This window comes from Aythya ferina (assembly GCF_964211825.1).
Source record: "Aythya ferina genome assembly, chromosome: 4".
NCBI classification, from domain to species: Eukaryota; Metazoa; Chordata; class Aves; order Anseriformes; family Anatidae; genus Aythya; species Aythya ferina.
The window spans coordinates 31,766,332-31,793,275 of NC_140300.1; the positions used below are offsets into that span (position 1 = coordinate 31,766,332).

Consider the following 26,944-nt stretch of genomic DNA (forward strand, 5'->3'; position numbering starts at 1 on the left):
GGACTCATCTAAGCAAATTAGTAACTAAATCTGCTCCCAGCCCAACAATTTCGCCTTCAGATCCCATTCTTTTAGCCAGCAAGATCTTGCCTTCATTAAAACAAAACCAACCCCCCGCTCCCAACATCTCATTATGAAACAAAGCTCCCTGCAGAGCCCACTTGACTAACCAAGACAAATCAGTAGAAATAAAGCACAATAAGAGAAGTTCAAATTCAGGTCTGAATGCCACCTGCAGAAGGCATTCTTCAGTTTTATGAACCAGAACTGCTCACACCCCCTCCCAAGACTTCCAGGTGACTCAGTCGCTCTTTTTTCATAGTATACACAGAAATAATTGCTGGGTTACACCAGACACACTTGTATCACCAGTAAAATCAAGTAATGCAACACAACAGAACTCACCTTGCCGCTAGCATTTAGAGCTGTTGCCAGGCTGTCCCCTCAAAAGCTGCTTAAATGATGAATAATGTTTCCCAGAACCCTTCTTTCAGCCAAGATCAACTAACTGCACTGGAAAGGTAGCACCGAACAGACTGTCCACTCCAGCAGGGCAAAGAGCCACAAACCATTCCACGTTTGCCCCTGGTTTTGTTACAACTTGACTATTGGTGGATGCCATAACAAACTCAGACTTGCATCCTGAGGATGCTTCACATTCATGAATGTTAGCAAAACAACTCCCACCCACCCAACAAAAGGTCCATAGGTCTCTACTCCTGGGGTGCTCTGAAACAGACATCACATATCATGCGTATTAACAGCAGGTTTGGTTGGGTGTGAAATACTTCGATGACATAAACCAAGAAGTTATTAGCATATATGAGGGGCCAAACCACTTTGGTTTCCCAGTGGGAGAATATTTTTCAACAGAGAGGAAGTCCAAAGCACTTCAAAAGCATTATAGCACCTGCAAATCAGCTGGGTTTTCAACTTCCAAAGCTTAGATTTTGTTTTTATTCTATGTTGTTCATCATATGCAGTACTCACGGCCCAGACATTCTATTGCTGCACCTTCCTGTAAGGGGTTTGTAGGGAGGGTTATACCACTGGCTTCTGCCACGCCTGCAGAGTCACTCCAGAAAACCTTTGCTACCAAGCAGTTCACTATGCACAGAGTTGTTCAGCTCCTGAGATTTCCCATTTCATCTTCCACAGTCCTCCTCAGTGCCACCTCACCACCCTGACAACAAAGTATGTGCAGCTGTGGAATTACCCAAGACACCCAAGAAAGTGAGTGGCTGTTTGGACTTGCACTGTCAGATGACAGATGAGAGCTTTAATGGAAAACAGGCCCACATCCCAGCAAGAAGCCTGCTTCCTTGTACTTAAAGCACCTTTTGAAATATTTCCCTCCTGCCTTTTAGATCTTCTTGCAAAAACACTGGGCAGTTGATGCAGGGAAGCAATCCCTACGCATAGCAGAGTTTTCAATCATTCCTAAGTACTTACTTTCCCTAGATAGCTATTGAGCTAGCAGTAGAAGGAAGCCCACTGTGAAGGAAGAGGCTGCTTAGAAGCATTCAAGGAACAAAAGTAATGAGCCCTCAGAACAGCCTCCAAGGAGTGATTGGAATTAATTCTTCATAGGCTGTTGCCCTCCTCTTGCATAGAGGAAGACCATCAACAAAAGCCAAAGTACAGATAAACTACTAATGGCACAGGGCTGCTTATTTAGCAAAGCACATATGCTTCTGTCAGCTAATTCTGTTTGGAAGAAAAAAAGAATCCTTTCTCTGTTAACACAAGGACAATCCTTTAATTAGAGCCATAATGGGGTATGTATCGGCTTTTTCCCTAGTCTAGTAAACTTCCTGCTGAAAATCAGATACCCTGTAAAAGGGAAAATCCCTTTCAGCTCTAACATGCCCTGGTTGCTTAATCAGCAAGACATCACAATGTTATTTTAAAAAAATAAAAAAATAAGTAAATGAAAAGGTATGTGTGTGGGAGCACTCAAGATTTTTTCCCCCTGAGAATTATATGGTCAGCCTACTAAGGAATCACAAAGTATTTATCCATCCAGGAAAGTTGCTTCTTAATCACTTTTCCTCTACCTACTTTCAAGGGGACATAAAGATTTCAGGTAGTCTAACCCTGTGGAGAAAGATAAACATCACTGCTTGCTTCCAACCTGATTCCCCATGGATACCAAGCTTAAGCAAGGACATGTGTGAGCAAGTGCATTTTCTGGTAACAAGTTTTGAGCTATGTGGTCCAGTTCAGCCCAGTGTCACAGATGGTGAGTTAATTCTACCTGTTAGGCAAAACACAGATACCCACCTTTCTCAGTGCCCTCAACAGGTACAAGACAAAGGAGCAATTTCATCTTTATTGGATATCAAATTCCTCAAAGCTGACACACAAACGGGAAGAAATTCAGACCATTTTTTTCTTTGCTTTTTCCTAGGGGGTGGGGAGGTTTGGTCAAGCTAATTATCCTCTGCTTTGGTGCACCCATAATTAAAAGGAAAGTGGGTACAATATACCATAATGTAGATCTTCGTATTTGTGACAACAACAAGCAAATCCTGCAATCTTCCACTGATTTCTGCCTCCTGTGGGCTGTTTGCTGTATTGTGCACATTGTTTCCACAATACAAATGTGGGCTTCACATAGCGTAGCATATAAAAAGTTCCTGTTTTTCCTCTTTGTCATGTATATGAAAACATCTAAGGGAAGAATTTAACAGCTTTTAATATATTTTTTATTCTAATAATGTAATTTTTTATTTCTGAAAACCAGACATACCCAAATTCTCTAAACTCACTACTTATGTGAAAACAGTAGCAGCGTATCAGCTGTCTTTACTTACTTCGCCTGTTGACAACTGTAGTCCTGAAAATGTTCTCTCTTTACTTTAAAGCTCCTTCATACAGGTGTACTGTCAACATGGCTAGTCAATTTGCCTCTGCTTCTCACTATGCACACAGAATTAGTTTTCCTTCCTTAACATACACTGCTCTTAAATGGCGTAATTTCTCAGCTGTGCTGGTAAGCTGGAGGGAATAAAGATCATAGTGTTACTGTGACAAGTGAAAAAGGCTCTTCCTTTTTTCAGTCAAGCTATTGCTAGTTATATTACCATTAATAATATATAATGCCATTAAATAAGCTAGATGGTGACTGTTCCAATGTTGGGACAGCAGAACACTGTGGGGTATATGGTGGTTTCACACCGCTAGGTAGCTCAGCACCACCACGCTGCTCTCTTGCTCCCCCTCCTCAGACAGACAGGGAGAAAATACAATGAAAATAAAGCTCAAGGGCTGAGCTAAGGACAAGGAGATCAATACAGCTACTATTTTGAAGAGTGAAACCTTGGAGAGTCACAGGTCTCTGAACTTATTTTTACCCTTGCAATGCAGAATGCTTCTAGCAGTTTTTCTATCATCAAAAAATGCCCACAGAGCAAAAAGCTAAGACTTCCTTTCAGAACAGTTGGCTGTTTATAGTATCACTAAAACACTGAGTTACTCAGAACTCAGTATCCTGCCTTCCCCATCAAACGTGGCTGGTTTAAGCAGAGCAGGTTCCGTTGTTGTCAGCTCACTGCCACAGCATCCAAGTACCAACCCCCCATAAAAATGTGATGCAGGTCTCAATGCCCATGTATGCCAAAAAACAGGGAGGGAAGGGAAAATACCTCTTCCTTTCACCACGGTGTGGAAGCTCTCTAGAAGGGAACCCACAGTTCTGCGGCTTTTCTCAAATGGATACTGAAGAACAGGCACCAGGAGGGCCCTTTTGTTGCCAATCATGTAAGAAGTGTAGCAACCACAGTGTTGGGGAAGGATGCCCTGTTAGGCCGGGGAAATCAGGAAAAGGACACAAAAATACCCAGATCCACCGATCAGTGTATTTTAAGTGTATTTTTATTTACAGAGTAGAGATGCCTAATAAGTTATAAGGTTAGGCATCTGATAATTCAGCTTTTTTTTTTTGTAAAAGTATATAAATATATACATGAAACTCTATCAAGTAAACATTATTAACTGTGATACTTACAGTAAACATTCACTACCATCCTTATGCTAAAAGGCATCTCTTAAAAGCTTAAATACTGATTTCAAGATACCCTCTATAAAATAGTTCTAACTGTACTAAAAGGACAAAAAAAGGCTGTGCCATAAACAAGCTTTTAAAAGAAACTAGTAAAATGTCTTCGTAATAAAGTTGACCAGGCCAAAAATACTGCTTTATCCCACCCCCTAAGAAACAAATACCCCAGAACAGTTACAGAACTGCAGGAGGTATTATAAGATTACTTTTTTTCTTCATTTTTTAATTAAAATATTTTTATTTCAGTACTTAATCACATATTAAGGATGCTGCAAAAAATGCAGCTTTTATTAAATATTATTTACTGTTATACAAGTATCTCACAGATGTGTCCATGGGCGTAAGACACTAGTGGTATTGCAAAAGCTATCCCTTTTCCATATACTATATACCTTATCTGGAGTGATGAAGAGACTATTTAGAAAAAAAACGTTTGACAGCAACTGAAGAAAATGACTGGAATAATATTAGCAGAACAAATAAAACAGGTGAGAGTCTTTAGATCTCCTTGCTTCCTTGTTTTAAAAGCACTTCCATTCAGTATTTTATTTCCCTCTCTGTTCTTCCTGTTGGAGATGGTTCAGGACATATAGGACAACTTGATAGCAGAAAATGTACTGATCCTGCAAGGGAAAGGAAACCAGAGTACACATGAAAAATGCTTGCACCACCTAAGCAATTTACTCTCACTTGCCACAGCACTTGATTTCAATACTATTTCTATAGTAAAATAAGCCAAAAAAAAAAAACAACAGACAATTGAGAAATATACAACCTCAACTTTGAACAAGGAGAGGTACTTGCCTGCCACTAAAAGTACAGTTTTACATAGGGCATTTATCCCTCTTTTTGCTTCATTTTTGATGTGAAATAGAATAGACTAAATACTTCACAGGAGCAGAAATGAAGACAGCAAGTGACCTTTAAAGATCTTTGATCATTCCAAATAAGAGAGAACTCAGATTACTATCTGAGATTAACTAATAGAGAACTCATATTACAGGGCATCTTATCATCTTAAAATCTTAGGTTTTATAGGTCAATACAGGTTTGAGAGCTAATCTTTGTTTTGTGGGAGAGGTTGAGGTGATGGTTCTTTCTGGTTTATTTTTTAACTGCAGTTAGACAAGTCCTTCATGTTCAAAAAGTGGTGCAAATCCAAAGTAAGGTTAAACAACTCCAGATCCAGATTAATCCTATGACACTCAATTTATTTCTAGCTAAACACCTCCCCCTAAGAGGTGTCTCCAGTAGTTTCAGCAATTCACAGCAGCTATATAGTTAGCCTCTCTCTTCAGCATGCAATGCAACTCTTTTTGTCAAAAAAGCTCATCTGATTTCTACTCTAACACGTGTTTTAGAAGAAGAAAACCCTAACTCCAGCTCTTACTATTATTTTTTAACCACAAATTGAAAGAGCACAAAGCATCCGATTTAATTCTCCCAACACAAACATCCCATTAGAGGACATGAAGACAACCACTGTGTGCCTTACAAAAAGCTTCCTGGCACATCAGAGTTAGAATTCCAGCATCTTTCCTGTAGCTGGAAGGCTGAATCTGGAGAAGCCAGACTCACCTCTGTCTGAACCATCCCATGCCTCTGCAGACGCATCGTGCGCACCAGGTCTGAGATGTCAAACTACAAAAACAAACACCGAGTGAAATGTTGAAAGAAGACATACTGCATGTAAGAAAATGAGCATCACACAGAGGAATCCAACTAGCTACGTCAAACATTTTGTAGTGAAACGATTTACAATTCAGTGTATCCTGCATACGTTTGGCAGATTACCAGCATGAGCTGCCTTGGAGCGCTAAGGATTTGGCCCTCCTACACCATATACCTTTCTCTTTTTTCTTTCGCTGTGTGCCTCTATTGGCTCTCTTGCCTATGCATACTAGGAACCGAGTGTACAGAAAATAGAGCTCCTCATCCCAACCTAACACAATGTTTTTAACTTCTACAGGTCTATACGAGTTCTAGACATTTAGTGGGTGCTTGGAAACCCTGCTGATGACATTATAGCTCACCAATACAGAATTCACAAAAACACTGGTCCAGTGAAGGATACAAACATTAAGGAGGCTAGCACCCTCCTGTGGATCACCCTAGAGAGCAGGGTGCTGTCTCAGAATGAGGTGTTTGCACTGTGTGTTTTTGATGTTTTTTTGTTACTTGTTTTAAACACAGAAGTTACACTGTCACTAAGATTGGGATTCAGTTGCCTAAACACATGTTCTGCTTGCCTTTAGCAGCTCTGCAACTGCGTATCAATCTCTGGCTCATCAAGCATCACATCTGTCATCTCTACCATCAGTTACCACAAGGGTTTCTCAGATCTGTCAGTACATCCAGCCAGTAAGGCAGGCATTTTAACTCTTTTCCTTCACTTGCCTGAGCTCTTGTGGTAATATACTTGTATTCCCAAGCCACACTCAGAAAATCTGCTCAGTAGGTCTCCTTGCAGCACAACCAAATATGTTAAGTGGCACATCATATAGCATTACTGAGCTTTCAACAATCAGGACACTTAAAGAAATTCCCTGACCTAATCCAAGAACCAAATGTTAGATTTCTCCCTGCACCCTTCTGCATCCCCATCATCATTAAAGAAACATTTGCACGGCTGCTGCTGTTTTACATCCTCGTTTATGTTACGCTAAGATGTGGCCTACATGCTGACCTCAAAAGCATGGCATTTTCTCAGAACGACTGATTGACTCCCATTGAGCAGCTCCTGCAAGTCAAAAGCACAGCTTACCCATCCCGCCAGGTACTTACATCGAGGTCTCTGCTGATTAATCCCAGAACTACATCTATACATATCAGGGTCCCCGACCGGCCAATGCCCGCACTGCAGTGAGTTACAATGGGTCCCGATTTGTAGACATGCCGCATGTAGGAGATAAAAGTTAGCAGGTCGTCTGGTTGAGAAGGGGTGTCATGGTCAGGCCAGGCAATGAAGTTCAGATGGGAAATGTGCCGTACTTCACCTGTCTGAGGTTTAAGAACAACAGGAACAACGAAATGTTACACAAAGAATGAAGAAAAAGATGGGTAAGTTCTCAAAAGAAGCAGTTTCTGAAGAGATGGATTTGCCCCATGAAAGCGGTCTCTAATCCAGCGAAACAAGAGAAGCCATGAGCTCAACTCCTAGCTGAGAGTTAAACTGTATAAGGTTCAATGTGCAGGCTGAATTAATCATACACAGGAATGAACCAGACAGACTGAATAATGAGTGTTACATCCTGATACATCTTTCTGTTTACATGACCAATGGCACATAAGGAGCCACATTAGCATCATAAAATCAGCCCCTGGCCCATCAGGCCTTTTCTTGTAAAAAGTCACCAAGTAGCACAACTTGCATGGCAGAAGAGTTGCTCAGTAACATTCATTGGCCAGAGAGAAGCTCCCTGTTACACCTCCACATGGACATTGCGATTGCAAGCAGGCAAGCCACAAGTATGAGAACTGAAACGTCGGCACCCAGGAAAAAATTCTCAGCATGCCAAATGAGATGCACTTACCTGAATCTCTTCTAGCTCCAGCACTCTAATGATAAAGCCCTTCAGCTGCTGGAATCTTACAAGAGCAAGCCGTAGTCTGTCAGTTATCATGGTGGTTTTATTGAGTACATCTGGCCAGTAACGCTGGCATTTTATCTTTTCTCCTTCAACCTCCTGAGTCATCATGGCAATCACAGTACATTTTTGTTCCCAAACCATTTGCCAGAAATCTGCTACAGTAGTAGGGAGAGGTCCTTGACACGCAATGTAAATGAACTCTTCGTTCCCCACTGGCATGCGAATGAAGCTGGCATTGATGTATCCACCTTCAGTCCCAAGAGGTACTCTAGTGGTATCATCTGCAATCCCAACACGACAGAAATACTTCAGTGCCATGCGTGCACATCATCAGACCTTCACACAATAGAGATGCTGAGCCTTGCACACTCACATGCTGCTTATCTCCAAAGATGCTTCCAAATTTTATTAAAAAGAAATCCCAAAACAAAAGAAAACAATATAATACTTGCTTTAAGATACAAGTCAGTACTTCTTGAAAAAAAGAAGATAGCTAGGGGAGAAACTTAACTAACAAGCAGGCTAAGTGACTAAAACTGCATCACCTTTGAAACTGAGTTGGAGTATTTTTCACTCAGAAGTAGCCTCCGTCAGTTCTCACTACTCCTCAACCCATCTCCCAGCTAACAAACCAACTTGTATTGTAAGAAACTTACTGGCAATTGCGTATACGTTTATTCCCAAATGTCCATGAGTAAAGCTGATAAAAAGTTCTCTGGCTCCATAAATATATCTCATTTAATAAATGGAATCTTCTCAAATAGCCGCCAAACCCATGAACATCCATCCCTACCCACCACATGAATTTGTTCCTTACCAATACTAAACTGCTTTATAAATATTCAATTTAAACTTGTAGAAAATGACATATTAACTTTTCCCTACTCAGCAGTAGAACTGGGACCGGGAATCAAACCACCTCAATTTGTGATCCAGTTCATGTGACTGTACAGATGCAGACAAAATATCAACACAGTGTCAGATTAGTTAGGACTTACAAGGAAGTATGTTTTTGTATCTGTTCTTCTTCCTGTTCTCCTTTGCTTGTCCAATCAAACACTGGTCCAACGGTTTTAACTCTTGAAGATTCTGTAATGGAGAAATAACTCATACGTTACAATGCAATGAATGATGACAAGTGGTAAAGCAGTCTCTCAAAGACACAAAACAAATAAAATAATCCTACTGTGGATATGCAGAAAAATTGGGTCACAGAAAGGAAGCTAATGTCAGATACCTAAAAAAAAATACACCAACGTGAAAAAAAACAATGAAAAAAAAAAGTGTGATCTAGTAAATACTTCATCTTCTCCTAAAGGAGAGTTTAACAATGTTGAGACATGGAAAGGACTGTTTTCTCATTTCTGCAGCTAGATTTTGCAGCATTTATTTACCTTATCCTTGCCTGCATATTCATTCAGGATAGAGAAATGAAATAAGAATTTACCAGAAATTTGCTAAAAATAAGAATGATGTAAACACATTTTTGAATTGAACTGCCAGCTCTACCTCATCTCTCAGCAGCTGGCGGGGGGAAGGGAGAGATGTTTGGTGAAGGAAGTCTTTTCATCCTTTTAAAGAGCTGCAAATCAAAGTGCTGTGGTCTTTAAGGCAGTGATGAATCAACCATTCTATTTCTAACTGTTTCATCCTGTTAAAAAGCAGAGTTTTAGAAAACAGGACCTAAAAGGACAAATAGTTACTCACTTCAATCTCTTTAGAAGGGACTCCCTGTTCCAGCAATCCACGCAACATCCTGATGACAGACTTCAATTTGGCTCCTGAGTACTTGCCTCCAGGGAGTACATTCACAGTAGGGAGCGAAGAGATCTCTTCATTTGTCACCAAAGGGAAATCTAGCACAAAAATAAGGCTGATTTAAATGCCTGTATAAATAGCTAAAATTAAGGCAACATAAAATGCAGTGCGGTGCTAGATTTCTTTGTTACTGTTATATATGGTTTTCCTGCTATGCAGGGGTGACTCATACATTATTATCTTTTGCAAAAAAGGCATGACCAATAAAGCATCTTTGAGTGAAATGGTCTTTTCAATGCTATTTGCTACCTCTGTAGATAGTTTCTCAATTTGACAGGCAAAAGCAAACTAACAAACTGCAAAAAGCAAAATTGGCTTTCATTAATCCAGGTACCAAATAGAATGTTTTGCTGAACTTACAATAAGTAAACTAAAATAAACTCCATATATACTTTAAATGTAGGTTCTTTAAAACAATCTACAAAATTCATAAATATAAACATGGATGAGTTCAGAAGTCTCCAGTTAAATAAATATCACGTCCTGTGAATTCATCTGTAGCACTTATAGTCAAGATGGCTTTTAAATGTTAATTGTAAGATGCATTAAAAACATTGTTTTCTCCAATAAAGCCTGCTTCCTGTAAGACCTTCAGCGCTCCTCTGAAATGAACAAAAAAAATCATAAACCAGAAGTCTCTGCTATTGCAATTAAGTGTTTTTTCATCTACTAGCTTAGGCAAAAGGTTTACATGGATTATTCTTTACTTCTTTTAGTGAATACAGAAACTACAGACACAATGCTACTGTGTATGAATTTCAGGAGCTGACATTTCTAATCCTATCTCAAAAGGAAAAGACTAGCTTCTGCCAAACGCATCAAACTTAGCAGTACTTCACCCTGCCAAATTGAGCAACAGTGGAAAACTGAGACTCAACACAGAGGGAAAATATTGCACAATTCGAACACGTGGGTACTACTACAAGCACACAAGGTGTTGATTTGATCATGGTTAAACCACACAAACCATCAAATGTTGCTACAGTTTTTGTCAGACAGATACTATGGGAAAGAAGTTTCAACTGTACTACAACTAGAGGCCAAATCTTGACAATACTTGTTCCAATCAGCTCTCACACAGATACTACAGCTGTAAAGATCCTTTCCAGTGGGTAGTGGAGCTGTTATATTTCCCATTATACCTATCGTTACACCCTCAAAACACATCCTAGACATTTTACTATTCAGTTCTGACATAGTCTCCTTAATGTGATCCTCAGTTTTCAATTGATTATTTGCTGAAGTTCTTGCCTTTATTTACACGTTCCTGGTTGATTGATTCAATTGGCAATTCATCGCTTCCCCACGTGATTTCATCTTCATCTGCTTGACTCAAGGGAGGTTGTGGAGGTGACCTACAGAAGACAAGGAACATATGGAACAACACCCAGAGATAACACACTTGCAATCTAATGAAATAATATCAGGAGGTAATTTTATAGCTACAAGTTCTTCTGGACCAGATCCATACAAGTGATCTCAAAAACAAAAAGAACAAAATCCACCCACACCCACCCACTTTTTTTCAAGCACCACTGGGGATTTTAAAAAAAAGATGACAGTGGGGAAAGAACTTGGACAATATTACTCTAGTAATAATCATCACTGCAATTACACTTCAAAGGCAAAGCAGTCAAATAACATCCAATAGAATATTTGGACCATTCACATAATTCAACACGAATGTACTAGGGTACCTATTTTAAACTGCAAGTATTCTACCTTTGTTGAGAATGGCAATAAAAATATCAAGTATCTATACAACATAACAGCACTGTTTAAGCCAAGATTCAACTCAAACTTTCCAGAGGCTTTATTACAACAGAAGCACATACATCTTGACTGAAGCACTACTTAGACTAAGGACAAATATTAGCACAGAGAAACCACTGTGTGAATTTCCAAGATTCAAAGTGTCTCGAAGCAAAAGCTGGTAACGTGGCCAGGCACATCCTTAGTTTTCCATATAGGAAGAGGAAGCCCCAAGCACCCAAGTGGAAACAGACTGCACGCATGTCCTAATTACATGTTAAAACTATATATCAAAGGAATAAATACAGCCAGGGCACGGTAAACCACAGAAGGGTGACTAATGTTCAGGTGAATTATAACCTTTTCAGTAACAAGAACAGGCAAATAGCAATTCAACAAGACATTACATACAGAATTATCCATATCCCTCTTTCCCTTGCACACACATGTATGCTATATTTGCATTATAACAGCTCTCTTCAGAGCTTCATATCTCATGGGTTTACTTTCAAGCAACATTAGAAATCTTACCTTTCTGGCACAGCTTTTTCTTCACAATGGTCTTCACAACCATTTAAGTGTGTTGGCTAGTGGAAGAGAAAAACACATCAAGATCATAGTCATAAAGCTCATCCACTCTAAATTATCAAGGATGTGAGCAGGTATAGAGAGTTTTTCTGAAGCTGACTAAGTTCAGAGCATCAAATAACATAAGACTTTACTATTTTAGCTCACTAATGCAAAATAACAGAGAAGAACACCGAGCACTTGGAAGAAGGCTGCACTGTAACAAGGCCAACAGCTATCTTAAAATTATTCCTGACTCATGGCAGCAGTAGAGCCATCCACATTTTTTCCAGTTGACTTTTTTGTTTGTAATCTTAAAAACCTCCTACGAGGCAAGTCAGACAGTGAACACTTTGGCATCCTGAAAAGCCACCAATGCCATAAAGAACAGAACAAGGCTTTACCTCTAAATTCTAGGTACTCCTATACATGTCTTCCTCAAAAGACAAAGATGACTCAGCAAAGAAGAGGGCATTTAAACTCTCCTTTGGAGAAAGAACAACTCTCCGAAAGGATTTATGCTTATTAGGCCATCCTGGAAGTTTCCACTGATCATAGTCAATTTTACTTTTGGATCTCCTAGAGAATGCAACAGAGACATTGCCATTTTGTCTCTCAGCTCTCCCTGACTGGACACAGAAATCCACAACAGCTAGGATATGGCAGATACAAAGGAGTTCTGATAATTTGAAGTGTGAAACCATACTAGGGCATCTAGTGATCGATGTAGAACAGGACATGTAATAATGCAGGGTAAATCACACGTAGAAGGTATTCAACTTAATGAAAGAATTCTAGCAAAAAGTAAGGAGAAAAGAGGCCTAAAATTTGTATGTTGCAAAGATAAATCTACACAATATTCATTGTGACTACTTCCCTTATTTGAGCAGGAATCAAGGCAACTTTTGAGATGAAATGACTGAAGTAACACTAATGAGGTATTTTATCACTTAAAAAAACACATGGAACAAGACAAAAACTGGTTCTACGTGAGAATAAGTTTATGTTAATTCCACGCTTTGTTCTCTTGCATAATTACTTTATTAAAGAGTAATCATACACTAGTTCAAAAATAACTTTTTATACACCATTTAAAGCTACTACTGACAAAGATAATTTCATTTAAAATGCACGTTAAGGTTATTTCCACAAGGCCTATACAAATAAGTAAAATAATAAATTAAAACAGATTGACACAACAAAATCTGCAGACATGTGTGCCAGCTTATTGCCATCTCACCTCTGAAAAATCTTCAGGTAAAGACGACCCATCACAGTCAGTATCTTCAGATTTATCTTCTGTCAACTTCCCGTTAATTTCTACTGTAGCAGGAGAATCAGAATGCAGAAGATACAGCATGAACACAGTGAAAGTTATCCTGAAACTACCTTCTCAGACATGTATTCCTGTGTAGTGCCAAACATCTCTAACAGGATTCACAGGTGCCAGAATAATCAAGGAACAACTTTCAAGTCCCTTTACTACCAGCGTGCTGGAGAATCAGACCTATGGCTTCCCCCTTAACTAGAAGAGTTGTGATTAAAAGCAAGGTTGTTCGCACAGCTAACAGAATGTATTGTGCCACAGTGTAACAGATGGGCAGGATAGTGCTAGGAAATCATCAGATTCCCATGTCAACAGTGTTTCTGCAATTCAATTACATTTAGACCTGCAGCGGTTATAAACAAGGCTTCTACTTTCTCCTTGTATTACCAAGTCCTAATCAAATGTTCTGGATAAAAACTGGCTGCTATAGCAGTTCTCTACTGCCCTGTCTTAAACATACAATATATGTTCACTTGCAAAGAGTGGATCACAGCTAAAAGAAATCGCAAGTAGTGGAACTCAAATGATATTCCTCAGGTAAGGTCCTGACACAGCCAGAACCTTAATATTGCCTGATTTGTAATACAATGACAGGTGACAATAACCCAATGAACTTAAAGAGCAGCAAAAAAGCTGAAGTAGTTACAATTTTGGAAGATTTATCTTCAGTTGTGAAAGGAAACTCTACACAAGTTAGCAAGCATCTTGCTTGAGCAGTGGGGAGCATCCACAGTGTGACACCACAAAGAACAACAAATCATACTGCACAAAGTTTCAGTTAGTAACAACTGCAGCTAAGGAGACAAAAAAAAAAAAAAAAAAAAAAGAAAAGAAAGCTGCACAAACAGAAGCAGCTACTGAAAAGCTGCACAGTTTTCCTAAGAGATAAAGCATGCTGGAACAAACTGTTTGGTTTTGAGATATCTCAACACATTTCCAAATTCTGCAATGGAACAATTTGAGAACAGAACAGGATTCTTTCTCCCAGATTAATACTAGACACTAAATATATAATACTAATATTATACTTTTTAATAATAATACTAAATACATACTAAACTGCATCTGAAGTTCACTGGAAACAGCAAACATTTATAATCTACTTTGGAAACTTTCACTTCAGAAAACAATTTAATGTCACCTGTCACACTTGCTGCAGTTTACTCAGCACCTATTTCACAAGGCATGTTGTTTCTAGTCATCTGTTTTAAGAGTGGCTCACAGTACCTGGCAGATGATCTTCTGATGTGGCCTTCTTGATGTGTAGAAGGTTCTGGGCCTCTGATGTAGCGTTATTACGATTTAAGAGGTTCTGGGCTTCCTCATCTACAACATCCAACAGGTATTGGACAACTTCATTGTGATCGTCTTCATCATAATATTCATCATCTGGAACCTCTGTTTCTGAAAAACAGATAGTATAAAATGTCAATTTTTCCCAAAATGGATTGGGGGCAGATGAGGAGGAGAAAGAGAGGGGCAGACACCAAGGCATTATTCCTAGCTGCTATCATGGCTTTCCCTCATTTCCCTCTGACACAAAATCCAATTTTTATATATCTACTTCCAACATGAAATAATTCCTCAAGAGCACACCACGGGGCTTGAAGATGATCTTTTAATGTTGACTGCCAACCTAGCTTTGACTAATTTCAGTCTATTCAAACTCTATTACCTTGATTCTCTTTTGCCCACAAAAAATGGTCCCTTATCTCTTCTTACCTGATTTGTCACTGTGTTTAGAAAAATCTGCTATCTGAGTGACAAAGCCAAGGGAAGAGGCATCTCCAGACCCTGTGAGATTCATCAGTCCTTTTGTGTGGTGGGTATTATTTTCTGTGTTTGCATGCGATGTTCCTAGGATGCCATTGCCATTGACCTAATAAAGTGAAGAACACTACAAATTAACTCTTAAAGAGTGTGTCATCTGTTTAAGCAGTTTAATAAGTAAAAAGTACACAGCTCCACTCAGCAAAAAAAAAAAAAAAAAAAAAAAAAACAGAAAGAAACTAGTCATATCCTATTTCATCTAAGACAGCTGGGTGATGGGTGGGCAGAATTCTATTTGCCCATTTGGCAGCTTTAAAGTGTGTTTTAAGTTCCAAATGACATTAGCAAAGGAAAAGAAATAAAATAATTAAGAAAAAAACACAGAGAGATGAAGAATTAACTACTACAAGATAACACACAATAACATTTAACATTACATATTCTCAATAAAATGTGCAGGCTTCAGTTCTTTTGGTGCCACATTACACCTTTTTCTCAGAAGAAAACAAAGGCAAAAAAGAGAAAACAGTCTGGTGATGTAACATGCAAGTATCTGCAGGAATAGGGAAGAGAATAGATAAGAGCCTTGCATCCTCTTATAAGATCACTTGTCTTTCTATAAGGCAATCCTAAAGAAAGAGAAGATGAATTCCCAAAACTGGTATATTTATTATCACCACTGCTTTTTCATAACAAATGGCAAGAGGGGATTTGCATAATTACAGTGCATTACATCAAACTAACTTCTTTAAAAAAAAGAAAAGGAACAAAACTCTAACTTGTGTAAACTATATTCTTTTCTCTAGTTAATGAAAATGCACACCATAGAGGAAATGTTTACCTTGGGCCCATAAGCATCAGTTGTCTTTTCTGTTTTATCACAGGGATCACCATGAGAACAGCCTAAACAAAATGGGGAAGAAAATCAACAACTTAAGAACATTATTTTTACCATAATTAAATTAGTCCCCATTAGTTATTATTATAAAATAAACAAGATGTTTTATATTACATTGTGAAATGAGTAACATTTCTGCCAGCCTGATTAATGGACAGTGCCAAGCTTACATCCGACAAACTAAAACTTCAAAAAGCCATAATAAAGTTCAATGGAAGGGGAAGCTTCACTGCTCATAAAAATAACCAACTTGAAACAAAGACAAATGTTAATAAATAGAGTAACAACTTAATGTGTACAGGCAACACTGGCATCTTAGGGAAACAGGATATGATTTCCTTTCCCTTCAGACGTATAGATTACAACCCTGCAAACATCTGTTAATTTGTTGCTTGTTTATTTTTCAATAAACATCATCTGACATATTGGTCTTTGTTGTAAGGTACCTTCCCTTCTTGATCAAGAAAAGAGTGATACCATGACACATAAGACCATTGCTTATGTCAGACATCATATTACTGGTATAATAAATAAGACAGAGGAACCACTTGATGCTGTGTATGTAGCTTCTAGTGGGGTTCTGGATTTCCTTACACATGCTTTTACATGCTGAGAAGCATTTAGATGAAATTACCAAAAGGTAAGAATTGCTTGTTGTGAACCTATGCGTGACAAGTCATCTAAAAGAAGGGAGTTTAAGGTGTTATCTTTGAAGATTCAGTTAAAAGGCACCTTCCTCATCAATATCTTGATTAAGTCTTTTGAAACAGAATGTTTAGCATAGCTATCGAGTACATGAGCAACAATGAAATGGAACAGTTCAATAATTTTACAAGGTGAGATCAATATTCAAAACTGTCTTGATACATTAAGGACAAGTGTGAAAAAAGAGACCTTGATGAATCACAACAAATGCCAAGAACCACATTTCAAAGGAAGAAACAAATGCTTAAGACAGTGACAGCATAAACATTGGTTCAGCAGGGAAGCAAATGTAGGTGGTAAAACATCCTGAATTTAAGTGAGTGAACAAGGTACTATTTAGCCAAACGAAGTTCATCCCATCTCACTCAGGAAGCTTTAACAGGAATGCTGTATACAGAAAATTAAAACCAATTATTTCTGTCTGCTTGGCCTGCCTGTGAGTCTCACTCAATGTCACGTGTAGAGCTTAGGGATATGGTTTAGTGGAGGGCTGTTAGCGTTAGGTTGGAGGTTGGACTCGATGACCTTGAGGTCTCTTCCAACCTAGAAAATTCTGTGATTCTGTGATTCTGTGTGTGACTGGAGACACCATGCTTGAGGAGGAAAACAGCCCAATGTAAACAAAGTGGAGGGGAATGATAGGATCAGTTTGGGATTTTTTGGTCTGGAAAAAGAAGATTAACGGGTGACCTGAAGCTCTTGCAAATGTAACAAAATGATAGTTTTAAGCCTGGTCAGAAGAGACAGAACACAAGTAGAATAATAATATTTTTACATGTATATCATAAAAAAAGATCAGTTGAACTTACTCGTTGGCTTGTTTCTGGAGAAAATTTCTAAATTAAAGTAGAAACAGAAACATAGAGAGACTATTGCTGAATCTCTTTTAGTGGAGCTTTTAAAGCAAAGAGCCAGCAAACACCTGCTGGAGCTGCTCTCAGTACACAGAGTTGCAGTGCAGCAACTGTTCTCAGATAGCATCTTAAGATGCATACAAGTTCCTTCATTTTCATGGACGCACACATTTCACCTGCAATAAGTAACCAAGAAGATCTTACCATTAGATTTTTTTGACCATGAATTTGAGCTGTTGGGGCTTTTGGATTTTGGAAGCACTGGATGACCATCTCTATGAAAAGAAACATTTACAGAAATGTGTATTAACATATATAAATCAATAAAAGCACGATTATTGCACATACATACATCGATATCTGATGACCAATAAAACTGCTAGTTGTTCTGTCTATTAAAAGAGCTCTGGAACATTAAAATATTGCATAATAGAGATAAAAGCACTGGCAGTTTGGTTAGTTCCTACTCCGGGAAGGAACCAAGAGCTGGAGTTTCATTCTGGATTCCTACGAAAAGATTTGATCTCAAAACTCTTCCCCTTCTGTGACAGAACAGAGGAGAAAGGAGAAAGGTTGGGTGGGAGCAAAGAACAGCAAGCATGGTTGGAAGATTTCAAAAATGGGGTAAACATCACTAGGCTTTCTGTCCCAAGCAAAAACTAAATCTGACAATAATCTGGAGAGTTTGTTAAACTGCTGTTATTCCATAAAAGAAGCAGCAGGGATTAGTGAAAATGCAATGGTAAACTAAGATCTGTGTCAGAGGGTTTTGACATTCAAGGCTGTTCCAGAGCATCCATGAGATGATAGAACTATTTAAGTTACTACTTTGAACACTTATGCTTCATAGCTGGACACTGCCTTGTTTTCCCTAGAAACACAAAACACAAGTACCAAGTACCCTTCTGCACTGAAGCACAAAAACTGAGAACATACATAAAACATACCTGGTCGCTTTGAGCACCACTTTAGGAAGGGATGTTTCCAATGACCTTTTGGCTTCTTTCAGAGACATTCCCTGTGTGCTTACTCCATTAATGTAATGGATAATATCTAGCGCATGGAGACTCTCTTCCCTGGCAGCAACTGATCTGGGGAGAATGTCACTAATATACACAACTTGGTAAAGGCTGTCATGACCTCCTGATAACACCAGACCTGTGTAGGTAAAGAAAAAAAAAAAAAAGTCAAGTTCTTGCTTTGTAACTGAAGAAAAAACAATCACACTAGAGAAAAAAAGCAGTATAATTCTGTTACCTAGCTCCTCCTTATGACATGTTAGTGTAATATCAGGCAGTAAATGAGGCAATACTGGCATCTTGGGTAACTCCAAAACACGTCCTAGCACTAGTCTGACAGTTCTGGGGGCAGCACGGAGAAAATTTACTGCATCTGTATGACTCATGTTAGTGACATCAATGTCATTAACCTGCGAAGGAAAAAAAAGAAGCATCTCCCAGTTAGGTTCCAAACAAAACAGACTTCCTGTTGTTGATGCTTGACATTAAAGGACAAAACTATGGATGCTTTATTGACCACACTTGCGGTTCCTCATACTTATTTCCTACTTTTATTTCTTTTTGTCTAACTGCTATCTAATTATGCCTCACAAAATGTGCACTCCTCTGTTCCTTAAACACATTTACTTTAGCACACAATGGGGTTCACATTTATTTTAGGGTCAAAGTTGTCCTTTTCATGCAATCACTATCTGGAAATGGTAATTCTCTCACTTTTATTAGTCGGTCTCCAGGTCGTAGTCTCCCATCGCTTTTGGCAGGATCCTGAACAATGTCGTGAATGTAGCAGCCAACGTTATCGTTACCTTTGGTCACTGTGAAGCCCAGACTACCCTTTTCAGACTTGGTCATGGTGACTTGGAGCTCTACTTCCTAGGGAAAGAAAGTAGCACTTCACAACACATACAAACAGAAGCAAACACTTCACTGAATTTGAGTGTCAGAAATATAAAATGGATTTACCTATTGGTTTAAATGGAACACAAGCATAAGTACTGAGATGGCTGTCTTAGCAGGCTCAGCTTAGCTGCATCAAGTAATTACCTCTAATTTGGACCTCTTTTTCATGAAGCTAACCTTGTGCCAAAGGCCCATTATCTAAACAGAGTTGTCAAGGAACCTGTCAAAGCTGACACCTTAATTTACCCTCAACTAGCTGCCAAGCAATAAAAAGACTCTATATTTTCCAAGAAAGACAATACAGCAGCAGCTATTCAACTAAATAAGGTGAATATATTTTCTTATGATGGGATACAATACTAGCTTTTTTTAGGAAAGAACACAGGCACATGTCTTGTCTTTTTTAATTTGCATGAATTTTGTTTGAAAGATGCCTATCTACTTCACTTGCACAGAAACTCACACAGCACCATGAAGATTTGAGGAAAAACTTCTCCAAATGGAGTATAGGCTAGAACAGCTGTGTAACTTGGAAGACTCTTATGATTACAAAATATCGAGCCTCACTTTTCATTTTCTTTTCTATCTGTGAATCGATTATGGGAAGCTATGGAAGCACAAGTCCCTTCTGATACACAATACAAATGTTTCTCAGGTGGCAGTAAGCTATCTCAGAAAAGTCTTAAAAATAAGCTGCATTTTGTGACAGAGCAGAAAATTTGGGGGATTCATAGATACTAAAGCAGCGAAGAACAGGGTCTACCCAATTCCCTTCTGCCCTGATTTATCCCATTCTCTCCAAACAACCACAAAGCAAGGTAACAGCCATATAAAGTTAATCTAAGAACACTGCCTGGAGCTCAATAAATAAATGCTTAATGCCAAGCGTTCTAAGGCTGACATGACAATGAAATACGCACACATACATGCATACAGGGAGGCTTCCGCACTCAGAGGGAAACATAAAAAAAAAAAAAAACAACAACTTGAAAAGCCCAGGCAGAAAGCATCTGCCAACACTTGTATGAACAGCCACAGCTCAGTGGTTACAAATGGCAGATGTACGTGTGCCATTTATAAGACACAACTCCAGTTTAATGCACGTATAACTTACAACTATCCCCTTTGTAAATTAACATTCAGAACTTCTATACCGTCACTCCTGATACCACAGCTATAAAAACTTCCAGTTGGCCACAGCAACAAGTATGCTTATATTACTGAAAGACAGAAAAAGGACATTACTGGCTCATATTCTTCAGCATTTTTTTCCAACTGGCTGAGTAACGATGCCATTCCTCCCAGGTGCGGAGTCAGCTCAGATGCAGGAGTAGCAAAACAGTTGTTCATTAAAATGGATGTGGTAACATCAGGAACAGTTCTACAGGTTGGGATCAGTGGCAAATCCAATGGCACAGTGCTAAAGATAAACAAGCAAATCAAGGATCAGTTTACACAATGTACCTATCACCAATAAATAAATATACAAACCACTGAAGTATTCCATGTATTTCCACGAGTAGGTCCAAAATCCTATTTTTGTAAACACTTTCTGCAGCACTACAAGGGTCATTACAAGCAACATACCTGTCGTCCTCTAGCTCCGACTTGCTAGAAGTTTCATGAACAGAACACAAGATGGTGCGAACAGCCTCTTCCTGCCCACTGCGTGCCTCGTACTGGCTGTGTGCCTGTGGCACAGCTTCACCTGATGGTTGGTAGAGGGCAGAACTCCAGCCAGAGCCCACCTGTGCTGCTGAGTCCATCACCTCCTCATCACCACTTCTGCTGCTGTCACTGTAGCTATCTCTCCTCGAGGGAGATTTTAGTCTTTTCTTGCTTGGATCAGTGGTTTCATTTTCATCTGAGCTGTCACCCTGTTCTCCAGTCGATGGACCAGAAACTTCTCTGCTGACATCTGGAAATACTTGGTGGGGTGAATGGATGGGGGTCTACAGAAAGCAAAGAGATTTAATGCATCAAACTCCAATTTTGCAGAGAGAAGGAAGTTGCAAAGACTGCATTAAATTACCAGAAACAGTCGGTGACCATTTAGATGTAGCCTCAATTCAGTGAGCATACTATGGTACAATTTTACCAAGTTCAACGCAGCTTTGCCAAGATGAATTACACACAACTTGAAAACATATATTGCTAAACAATGGCAACATCACCTATGGAAAACAAATACACTCTATGCTTTTGCTTCTGAGAGCCTGCTGACAGGAGCTTCTAAGCTACGAGGAGCTTAATATACTGCTGATGGTTAAGGTGCAACTTAAGTCAAACTGATTTCACACAGCAGGTAATCAGAAAGAGTTTTAAACAAAAAGCTAAACAATAGTCTACAAAAGCCATCAGAATTTACACCAAATGGAGACTGTTTACCAAAGTTAACAACTTCAGTGAGGATAAAAGGTTTGGCCAACCATCACATAATCCCAAGAATGAAAAAAAAAGTTTATAACCTTCACATATGTTTTTATGGCCAAATTCTTGTGTTTATGACCATGCCCATCTGTGCTAGTGTTATATACAAAAATTTCACTTGATCATTTACTGCCCTCTCCCCCCCTTTAATTTAGTATATGTGCTCCTTTATTAAAGGTATTCCTTACTAGAAATGGATTATAGGATTAGTTGTTTGTGTTATAATGCCCACTTGTTCATCTCATTTCCTTACTCTAATCTTTGCTTTGCTTACATTTTTATTTGTACATTTAGGTTTCTGCCATCAGACTTGAATGGATTTAACAGTGTGAACATGAAATTAAGTAACTTAAATAGAATTTTTGCCACTCCTTTTATACTTTTTTCCCTGTATTATGGAAAGCCTACATTTCAGACAAACTCCTCTATATATTCTTTTACTGAAATATTTGTTTTTCCACTTTTTCTAAGTATCCTTCTGTTGAACAGAATGTTCTTCTGTTCTTTTGATTTACTTACTGGCGTGCTTTGTAACATGTTCTTTGGAACATCTCTCAAGTCCAGCAAGTAAATATAACAACCTTTTCCCCAGTTTTACAGGTGCCAGAAGCAGACAAATAGAACATATTTTTCAAACCTATTTTCTACAAATCAACCCCCTCTCCCCAAAGGTTTAAGCCAATCTCAAATGTTTTAGACTACCTAATAATAAACAAACCACAAACACGTTATGGAAGGCTTGTATTCTTTTAGCATCTGTGAAACCCTTGGTACATGGATAGAGGAATTTGCCAGAGGAATAAAATTTCTGTGAGTGCCGTTCACCCATCTTTCCACCCCCATTTTGCATTTATTTAACTAATCCACTAGGCCAAATAAATAAACCTTCAAACAGTAATTAAAAGAAAAATATTCTATGCCATAGACATTACCAACAAAGAAGGATCGATGTCTGGTAGTATACCGGGTGGTGGCCGACAAAGGAGAAGAGAAACTTCTGGAGATGTTCCCCTCAGAGCAGAGATGACTTCCTATGGCCAGAGTTGGATTCAGTATTAGACACAGACACCAAGACTTTCAAGGCTACCACACCACTAAGACAGACAGGAGAAAGCACAAACCTGCTGGGATAAACCCTTCAGCGATGCCCCGTTCACTTTGAGAATGACGTCCCCAATTTCTATCTGCCCACTTTCTGCAGCAGGCTGCCCAGGAAAGAGCTTTTTCACCCTCACAATGGTTGAGCCCAGCTGCTCTGGGGTAAGATTATCCTCACGGCAGAAGCTGAACCCAAGGCCTGAGCTATTCTTCAACAGCTTCACCTCAAATGTGTTCTCTGCAAGAGAAAGAGTTACACATGATTTACTACACCGTACTGGTTGTTACCAAAAAAAAAAAAGCAGCATGTGCTCTGACTCAAGATGTGACATTGCACACACTCCCCCTCACACGGTTCTCCTTCACCTTCCAAGTTGCTGAAAGCCAGGGCATCTCCAAAACAGTCCATTCAGGAGGCTGTTACAGCCGAGTGGTGTAACCCTTCTGGCCACTGATCAGACATTTGTAAGAGAAGTAAGGGTAGATCCTGACAGACAAGATAAACCCCACACAGGAAGACAAAAAGCCATCTGAAGTGGCTTTGCCATCTGAGTAGGCTTCCCTCCCTTTCCACACATCCCCAGCAGGAGCTGAGGTGTGCCAGCCTCTAGTCAGCCAGAAAATTCTCACCTTTCCAGTCCCTCTTCTGGCCTCACCCAGCTCTTGATGTCTATTCTCATCTAGACAGGAACAGCAGGACCTACAGAAGCTCTCATACCTGAGTATCTCAACCTCTGCTTGGAACCAGAGCTAGCAGCACCCCTTTTATCCCAATCTTGCTACCAACCTGGGCTGCAAGGCTGACAAAATTGGGAAACAACCAGGAGCAGTGAGAGAGGAAACAGTTAATAGTCACTGATTTACATTAACAAGATGAGAAAGGAAACCTTCACAACAAATGCAACAGAACAAAAAGTAAGAAACTGGTGCTTGGTAGAGATTCCTACCAGCTTTGTCTCCTGTCTGCCTTTCTATTTCACAGAAGATAAGAGAAAACAATTATATAAAGCTAAAGGATGCTTTAAGCCTTCAGACAGTTTTCCTACAAGACCTGACCTGCAGTGACAAAGCTGTAGTCTTTGGCATTTGTAGCTTTTATCGCTGGTTTCCCCTGAGGCTCACATTGCCCCACCTGATTTGGAGGCGTGCACTGTGGTGTTACCGGAGCATGAACCTTTGCTGCTGAAAGTTGCCCTTTTTCCAACAGCAGATGCACCACCTAAAGGGATGAAACAATCTCTAGTTAAGTTGCAACAGTCACAGAGATGACACGGTTTATGTTTCTTTCTAATTTGTCAGTATCTTAAATTTTACAGCAGCAAGCTTTATGGACACCTCCCTCTCTCCCTCCCTGCCATGTCCTCAGTTTGCTCCTTATTTTAAAGGCTGTGAGCGACAAGTTCCATAATAAACTAATGGGCTTGCAAATTATTTGTCAAGGCAGAAGCAGAAAAGCTTTTCATCCAATAAGGCTCTGAAGGGGTTAAGAAGCATCAAAGATGGTGATTTTCACACAGGTAGAGGGAAGAGTTAAAAGCATTTTATAACGTGTGCACAGACAGTAATCCTTCGTAGTTCTGGATGTGTGCAGTCAGTGGCTATTTTCAGGTGTGCATGTACTTCCATAGATGAAGCAGCAGCCACGAACAGCACTACAAGGAGACACTGCTGACAGACTCTAGTGCCTTCCAAAAAGGTAACACTCAACTAAAGCTACCCACACAACATGCAAACAGCTGCACACATGGAGGCCCTTGTGTTCCCAGTGGATCAGATTCAGGACCTTACTGTAGCATGCCAGAGCTGTTTTCCAACCCACACAACCCAGCTTCCTTCCTACGAAACTCAGGGTCAAGCAGAAACCAATGGCTTGCAGATCTCTCACCCACACACAGCACCAGAACTTGGCTTGGATGGACAGAGAGATTTGGGACCCAGGAAGCAACAGAGTCTGAGAAATCACACCTGAAACAACCAGCACACTGCGGAGGATTCTTGTCTGTAATTTCCTCTATTTTTATTCCCTCATGAACAGCCAGTTTACTACAGACAGAAGGAATGAACCACCACCACTTACCTGCCCAGTGTTTCGCAGTGTTTCCACGGCTTGTTTATGGGTAGCGCCTTCCAAACTAATCCCATTGACAGAAAGCACACGGTCACCTACAAATAAATGATGAATCCTCTGAGAAAAATTAATCAGAACATCTGTAAAACATACATGACATACAGAAACCTTCAAGTCTCAGCTAACAAAGGCAGTTACCGAAGTAAATCCTCTCTCCCCTCTGTTCTCCAAGCAAAGAGAACTCTGCAACTCAACGAATCTGGGATAACAGCATGTCAAAGCCAGCATTAACTGTGAGAATGCTACCTGCCACAAACCTCAAAATCTTTATTAAAAAATATTTCAGTCTATAAGGGCAATTCTCTCTTTAGTAAAGAATGAAGCCTGATTTAGAAACAGGAAAAATCATAGCAATTACATTGATTCTCTGTGTCAAGTTACCCTGCATGATGAGCAAGAGGACCACAAATAAAACAAAGCCCTCTCCATGGCTGGCACAGAGAAGTGTTCTGCATTACCACAGGCTGCATTAGGGAAATAAAATCATGCAGCATATTCCATATTTTTCCTTTCCACCAACCCTACACTTTTCTGTTGGTTCTGCAATTGTCTTAACATTTTATCTTCACCTGCAGAAGTACCTGTCAAATCATTTGAGACAGTATATAAAATTGCAAGTGCAAATGCAGTAGCTCGGGGAAACTGCTCTTCTTCTCAGTGCCTCCTCTGATTGTACTTTTATCCACAATATTTCCTAGCTTCTAGGCCACAGAGTACCCCTCAAGTCCACCACAGACAGTTATCTGTCATTTTGCACATTAAGAGTCTGACTGAACCAAGTGAAATATTACCTTTTTCTATTCTGCCATCTGCTTCGGCTGCTCCCTTAGGAATAATCGCTTTCACATAAATGCCGCCGTGCCTTATGCTGGTATTTACACCACCCTAAAAGGAGAGCAAAACCAGGATTTGTCAGCCTTTTTGCAGTCAGAACACTGCGTAGTTAAATGCTGTGTCACACAAGGATAGCTGCACTCAGGAAGCACTCTGGCTACTGCCATGTATAAAGAACAGCCAAACCATCAAAAGCAAACTGTTTCACAAAGCATGTTCCCACAGTCATGCAATTTGTTACGAGTGAAGCTGAGGTGGGAAGGCTGTAAAAACACAATGCTTCACAGTGCAGACGCACTCAGGGCAAACAGGTGCCTTTCAGCAAAAAGATGTCTGCTTTGCACTGGGGTTTAAGGCTCGCATGCACACAGGCGCTCCGAGATGTTGGAGAGCACAGCAGGCATCAACAGCCAAAGCAGAAGATGCACACCATGCAGTGTCCTACTCCGATTCAACATCAAACTAAGGAGAGCTGCCTTCTCTCACATCATAGAAGTCTGAAGGTTTAAGCTGAAAACACCTGCCCAAGCTCAAATGGCATTGCTTTTTGAGGGCCTTAGTGATTCTGGCTCACAGACAGCTAATGCTGCACCACCAGAGCTTCTCCGCAGACTCAGAGGGAGCCCAGCAATGTGTATATTGGAATATGAAGCTACCCAAAAAGCATTTAAGACACAAAAAAACAGGAGCTGTGAAAAACGTGTGCATCTCAGTTCTAAATCCTTCTCATCACCCCGAAGTGCCACTCTGCAGGATGGCAGGCCCTAAACACCAACTACCTTCAAAATTTTATAACCCAATGAGAAATTTCTCCACTAAAAATATATTTTTGATCTCATAGGGCAGTAACCTTGCAAGGAGGCTGTGTCAGCCAGGTCTAATTTGGATTTAAGTATTTTTTTTTTGCTTTCTGCTTTTTAACCAGCAGAGGGAGAACACAGAACACGGTGCATGTACGCATGGAAGTGCTCTGATACCCTGAGGTAACACTACTCCTTCCACTGCCTGTGATGCCCATCAGAAAAGGTCTTATTTCTCTCCATTGCATGTTATTGGGTGGCAGGGGCCAAATACCATCTTTTTATTTGTCCTTGCAAGTAGTTTCTACAGTAAGATTCTACTAGGACTTTGGGGATATACCATAAAACAACAAACAAGGGTTACTTAAAAGGGGAGATGACAAAAAAGGGA

The 26,944-nt window shown here is 39.7% G+C and overlaps 1 protein-coding gene across 6 annotated transcripts in view; it reads right to left on the bottom strand.

Annotated features, from left to right (window-relative positions):
• Positions 1 to 3,888: 3,888 nt before the first annotated feature.
• Positions 3,889 to 26,944, bottom strand: part of PTPN13 (protein tyrosine phosphatase non-receptor type 13) — a 109,661-nt gene continuing 86,605 nt past the window's right edge. For 5 of the 6 annotated variants that reach the window (XM_084518037.1, XM_084518039.1, XM_084518041.1 and 2 more), the window contains 23 exons: positions 25,711 to 25,804; positions 24,869 to 24,954; positions 23,848 to 24,010; positions 22,815 to 23,029; positions 22,626 to 22,724; positions 20,851 to 21,215; positions 20,509 to 20,683; positions 19,078 to 19,236; positions 18,602 to 18,773; positions 18,292 to 18,502; positions 17,549 to 17,619; positions 15,729 to 15,790; positions 14,840 to 14,996; positions 14,345 to 14,521; positions 13,031 to 13,113; positions 11,755 to 11,810; positions 10,723 to 10,826; positions 9,361 to 9,509; positions 8,652 to 8,742; positions 7,597 to 7,934; positions 6,848 to 7,063; positions 5,642 to 5,704; positions 3,889 to 4,686 (listed from right to left, as the gene is read on the bottom strand). In XM_084518037.1, the coding sequence (XP_084374163.1) occupies positions 4,609 to 4,686; positions 5,642 to 5,704; positions 6,848 to 7,063; positions 7,597 to 7,934; positions 8,652 to 8,742; positions 9,361 to 9,509; positions 10,723 to 10,826; positions 11,755 to 11,810; positions 13,031 to 13,113; positions 14,345 to 14,521; positions 14,840 to 14,996; positions 15,729 to 15,790; positions 17,549 to 17,619; positions 18,292 to 18,502; positions 18,602 to 18,773; positions 19,078 to 19,236; positions 20,509 to 20,683; positions 20,851 to 21,215; positions 22,626 to 22,724; positions 22,815 to 23,029; positions 23,848 to 24,010; positions 24,869 to 24,954; positions 25,711 to 25,804 (3,384 nt within the window). In that variant the 3' untranslated portion in view covers positions 3,889 to 4,608. The remainder of the gene's footprint in view (positions 4,687 to 5,641; positions 5,705 to 6,847; positions 7,064 to 7,596; positions 7,935 to 8,651; positions 8,743 to 9,360; positions 9,510 to 10,722; positions 10,827 to 11,754; positions 11,811 to 13,030; positions 13,114 to 14,344; positions 14,522 to 14,839; positions 14,997 to 15,728; positions 15,791 to 17,548; positions 17,620 to 18,291; positions 18,503 to 18,601; positions 18,774 to 19,077; positions 19,237 to 20,508; positions 20,684 to 20,850; positions 21,216 to 22,625; positions 22,725 to 22,814; positions 23,030 to 23,847; positions 24,011 to 24,868; positions 24,955 to 25,710; positions 25,805 to 26,944) is intronic. The other variant, XM_084518038.1, reaches the window with a different exon arrangement.